Source organism: Plasmodium reichenowi, chromosome 9 (assembly GCF_001601855.1).
Source record: "Plasmodium reichenowi strain SY57 chromosome 9, whole genome shotgun sequence".
Classification (NCBI taxonomy): domain Eukaryota; phylum Apicomplexa; class Aconoidasida; order Haemosporida; family Plasmodiidae; genus Plasmodium; species Plasmodium reichenowi.
This window is the reverse complement of record NC_033654.1, coordinates 535,028-540,544: the sequence shown is the minus strand read 5'-3', so window position 1 is coordinate 540,544 and position 5,517 is coordinate 535,028. Positions and strand designations below refer to the sequence as shown.

Below are 5,517 nucleotides of genomic sequence, written 5' to 3'. Positions count from 1 at the left end.
AAATATTAAAAAAAGAAAAAAAAAAAATTTTTTCAAAAAACAAAAAAAAAAAAAAAAAAAAATTATTAAACAAAAAAAAAAAAAAAAAAAAAAAACAAAGAAAAAAAAAAAAAAAAAAAAAAAAAAAAAAAAAAAAAAATTTAAATTATAAAACAACCAACAAAATATTTATTATTACTGTAATAGGACATACATACATACATACATATATATATATATATATATATATATATATATATACATATAACTTTATGAAGTACAAAAAGTTCTATATATTAGTATGGTTTGTATTCATTCTTAAATATTTTAACGAGAGTACATAATAACAATTTATGAGAAATACAGACAATATGATATTTAAGTATATTATAAATATATATGCGAACTTATGTGTGTGAATATGTTTACACATATGTATATACTTGTGTTACAAGCATTATTTATTTATTCACATAAAAGTAATATATATATATATATATATATGTATATTTATTTATTAATATATTCTTAATATGAGCTTTCCCTGACTTTATTATTATTATTTTTTTTTTTGTTTATAATATAAAAAATATATTTTACTAAAACATATGCGTATTATAATCAAATATATAGTGAAATGTATATAATAATATATCTTTATATATATAATATATACATATATATATTCAACGTATATGTGTGTGTACATAAAAATGATGTACATATAATATATATATATATATATATATATATATATGAATGTATGAATGTATTTTATAATATTGTATTTTTTATTTTATCTCTAAATATTATTATTATATTATATTTCTTATGACTTTGGCATAGGGACCAAAACAAAAAGAAACAAAAATAAAAACAAAAAAAATTTACTTGGAGGTTGTATATATATATTATATATATAATAAATATATGAATATGCTATTATAGTGCTACAATTTTTTTTAAGACAAATATATATATATAATTATTTTACCCTTACACATATATTATGAACGTATTTTTTTGTGTACGCAAAATATATTTAATAAGATCACAGATAAAATAAATAAATATAAATAAAAACATATATATATATATATATATATATATATATATATATATGTTTATGTATTTATTTTACAAAAAAATTATATACAAAAATTATTAATTCAAAAAACGTATGAAGAATTTTAAAATCAACTTTTTAATACCTTAGAGGGAGATTTAAAAAATATAAGAGTAACGAATAATATGTCGATACTGTATTGTCCTCTTTAAATAATATATTATTTATACTATATTAATATTATACTAACCCTAATAGTTTTACTATATTTTATGTATTCTCCATATATAAATGTATTTATAATATATCTTATAATACGGTGCACTTGACATGCACAACTTTATATCCTTTTTTAAGAGTCAATAAATAAAAAAAATGAAGGAAAAAAAAAATATATAAGTATATATATATGTATAATATTTTTATATTCTACCATTCTTAATAATGATACTGAAATATAAAGGACTTAAAATTATAACGATCTTATAAAAAAAAAACAGGACATTACTTTAAATTTAGTTTGAATGATTTTATATATATAATAAAATAGCAACATTATATATATATATATATATATATATTATTTATGTTAGTTAATCAAAGAATAAGAAATTTTACCCTTAGAATGATTTATATAAAATATGTTAACACCATATCTAAGTTATAAATTAAAAGAAAATTTTGGAAAATAAAATAAAAAAAATACTTACATTTCATAGATCCTAATATTCTTATTATATTTTATAGAATGACATCATATTAATGTAAAAGATTAAAATATAATATTTCGATTTTTCTTTTTTCTTTTTCTCTTTCCAAACATAAAAAAATATAGGTGCCAATTATTTAAAATTTTGATATGAATAAATTCTTATATATAAATATATATATATATATATATATATATATATATTATTTAAGTAATGTAATGAATAATTAATTTGTTTATTTATTTGAATAATATATTCCTTAATGATTATTATTTGCATAGGTATATAAATTATGTAGATATATTTTTACTTTATAAAAAAAAAATCATCAATAGTTAAAAAATTAAAAATGTTTTCTACTTCCCATAGATTAATTCGCATTATATATATATATATATATATATATATATATATATATATAATATATATATGTTATTTATTTTACCTTGATATTTATCATCATTTTGTAATATGTAAAAATAATTAATATATTTATCTTGTTGCAGAAGTTGTTATTTCTGAACTTCTATTCTTTTATATATAAAAATAAAATAAAATATTTTTATATTTTTATATTTTTATTTTAATTTTTTTGTTCTGCTTTTTAACATATGGTAAATATATATCTATATATATATATAATATATATTTTATTTATTTATTCATATTATTAATTATGCTTGTTGATGTTTTTTAAATCCCTTTTTCTCTCACTGTATTTATTTTTCTTTATTTCTTATGTTGAAATAATATTTTGCATAAGAATAAAAAGGAATAATTTATATAATTTTCAAAACATGACAAATTCTTTCAATGTTAAAAATTTAGATGATGTGAAGGAAAAGGTTAAATACGAGAAACATACGTACTGCCTATTACTAGATAAATATAAAGTAAATAAAATATTAAAGAACAAAAGAGCTAAATTCTGGCTATTAGATATTTATAAATTTCCTTCCGTTTTAAAATATAAAGAGTATAAAAATTGTTTCCTGCAAAATGATCATAATGATAAAAATAATCATATGCTAAATTTTATTTATAATAACTACTTGAAAAAAAGAAATCACCAAAATGCTAAGAATGAAAGTGAGAATGGCAATTATAATAATGATCATAATGATAATCAAACGTGTAACAATATGAATATATTTTTTTCGAATGAATACTTTAAAAGTCAATCAAACTTTAATGAAGAAGATTTTAGACTAATTCCGCTCAACGATTTTTTTAATAAAATTTTACTTGAACTCTTTTATAAACAAAGGGAAGAAAGCATACATGATGATGGGATTTATACGAAAAATAATATTAAATCAATGTCTCATCTGTTTAATGACAATTCACCTGAACAGTACAGGCAAAAAGAGAAACAACAACAAGTTGGTAATATTATCATGTGTAATAGCAATTCACCTGAACAGTACAGGCAAAAAGAGAAACAACAACAAGTTGGTAATATTATCATGTGTAAGAACAATTCACCTGAACAGTACAGGCAAAAAGAGAAAGAGCAAGCAGTTGATAATATTATAATGTGTGATGAGAAATTATGTGAAACATTGATAAACGATGACGAAATAAATGAACATGATGAAAATAAAAATTCTGTAGAGAATTTGTGTGAGGATTTTAAGAAGGATAAAGATGACATAGAAATTATATATAATATGCACAAGTTCGAATATATAGAAGAATTATTTGAATTGATAAAAGAAGAGGATATAAAATTTCAGAAAGTAAAATTAGAATTTGGTTATGATAATATGAACACATCAGAAATTTTGAGGAAGATATTTCCATCTATAAATGAAATAATACACAAGTTTGAAATAATAGGTCATATAGCACATTTAAATTTTTGTGATAAATTAGAGTCTTGTAAAAAAATAATAGCCGAAATAATATTAGATAAGAATAAAAGTATAAAAACAGTGATAAATAAAAAGGACATATTGAATAATACTCATAGAACATTTAATATTGAACTTTTAGCAGGTGAGAACAATTATGTTACTCAATTAAAAGAGAATAATATAAGAGTAAAATTAAATTATGAATTAATATATTGGAATTCAAAATTAAAAAAAGAACGAGATCGTATATATAATTTGGTAAAAGACAATTCTATAATAATAGATGTTTTTGGTGGTGTTGGTATATTTAGTTTATCATTAAGTAAAAAAAGTTGTTTATGTTTTTCTAATGATATTAATGAACATGCATATAAATATATGAATATAAATATTTCAATGAATAAAAATAAAAATATATTAACCTATAACATGGATGGTCGTGAATTTCTAGAAAAATTATTTAATTTAAAAATTTTTTCAAAAAATAATAACGTTTTAACATTATATATAAATGACCAAAATCAAAAAAATATATCGCTTGATGTTTTGAATAGTAAAAACCATATTCTCACGGGAAATGATAAAAATAAAAGTAAAAATAAAAATAAAAATAAAAACCATATTCAAAATAATAATACGTGTGAAAAAGAGAATAACATATCTGATAGAAAATGTCCCTACATTCATAATGATAATAATCAAAGAAACATTACATGTGATCATAATAATGATCAAAGAAACATTACATGTGATAATAATAATAATAATAATAATATTAATGTTAGTGGTAATAATAGTATTCATCAATACGCTGATATGTATGAACACAAATTCAAATATCAAAAAATACGAGAAGAAAATATTGACAATTCAAAAAATGAAGAAAATCATAAAATAGATATAAACTTAAACATCTATGAAGATATACACATATTAATGAATTTACCTCAAACAGCTTTGGAATTTCTTAATGTTTTCAAAAAATATAAAAAAGAAAAAAATGATGAACTAAGAAATGTGTTCATTCATTGTTATTATTTTGCTAAACCTGAATTTTTTTATGAACATGCAGAAAAAAATATATTGCTCCACTTTAACCAACTTCCAAAGGATATTAAAATTACAGAGGTACAATGAGACATATATATATATATATATATATATATATATAAAGTGTATACAAATTAATAATGTATATCTATCAATATATATAAACACACATACATATATATATATATTACGTACATATTTATATATATTCTTATATATGTTTATAATATTTTATTCTTCTCTTTTTTTGCAGATAAGAAAAGTTTCACCCAGTAAATTAATGTATGTTGTAGAATTTAATTTAAAGGATTTATTATAATTTTTTTTTTTTTTTTTGGGGATATATATATATATATATATATATTATATATATATAATTTATTTTAAAAAAAAGATATATTGTAGGTAGTTTTGGTAACTATATTTCTTTTTCCTGTTTATCTATTTATAATTTTTTTTTTTTTTTTTTTTTTTTTTTTTTTATTAATTCATAAAAATTTGTTTATCTTTTTATAAAAATATGATTACATATTAAACTAAAAAAAAAAATAATAAAAATAAACTAAATTATATAAATAACAATAAAATATATAAATAAATCAAATATATAAATAAATAAAATAAAGACTTGCACATTTAAAGAATGTTATGCGTTTGTAACGTTTCCAATTAATTATATAATAAACATTTAACAACTTTTTTATAAGGTTACAAAAATATATATATATATATATATATATATTAATATCTTGTGAAAATATACAAATTTAATTTTTCAAATATATATATATATATATATATATATTTTTTTTTTTCATAGCAATAACATCATTTTAAAACATAAAAAATATAATCA

General features: G+C 17.7%; 1 protein-coding gene across 1 annotated transcript; it reads left to right on the top strand.

The window, feature by feature from the left end:
- Positions 1-2,441: 2,441 nt before the first annotated feature.
- On the top strand, positions 2,442-4,980 carry PRSY57_0912300 (met-10+ like protein, putative; the record flags this gene model as incomplete). The annotated part of the gene is made up of 2 exons (XM_012907363.2): positions 2,442-4,739; positions 4,915-4,980. 2 exons carry the CDS (start codon positions 2,442-2,444, stop codon positions 4,978-4,980), a joined length of 2,364 nt encoding a protein of 787 aa, XP_012762817.2.
- Between the last annotated feature and the right edge of the window lie 537 nt (positions 4,981-5,517).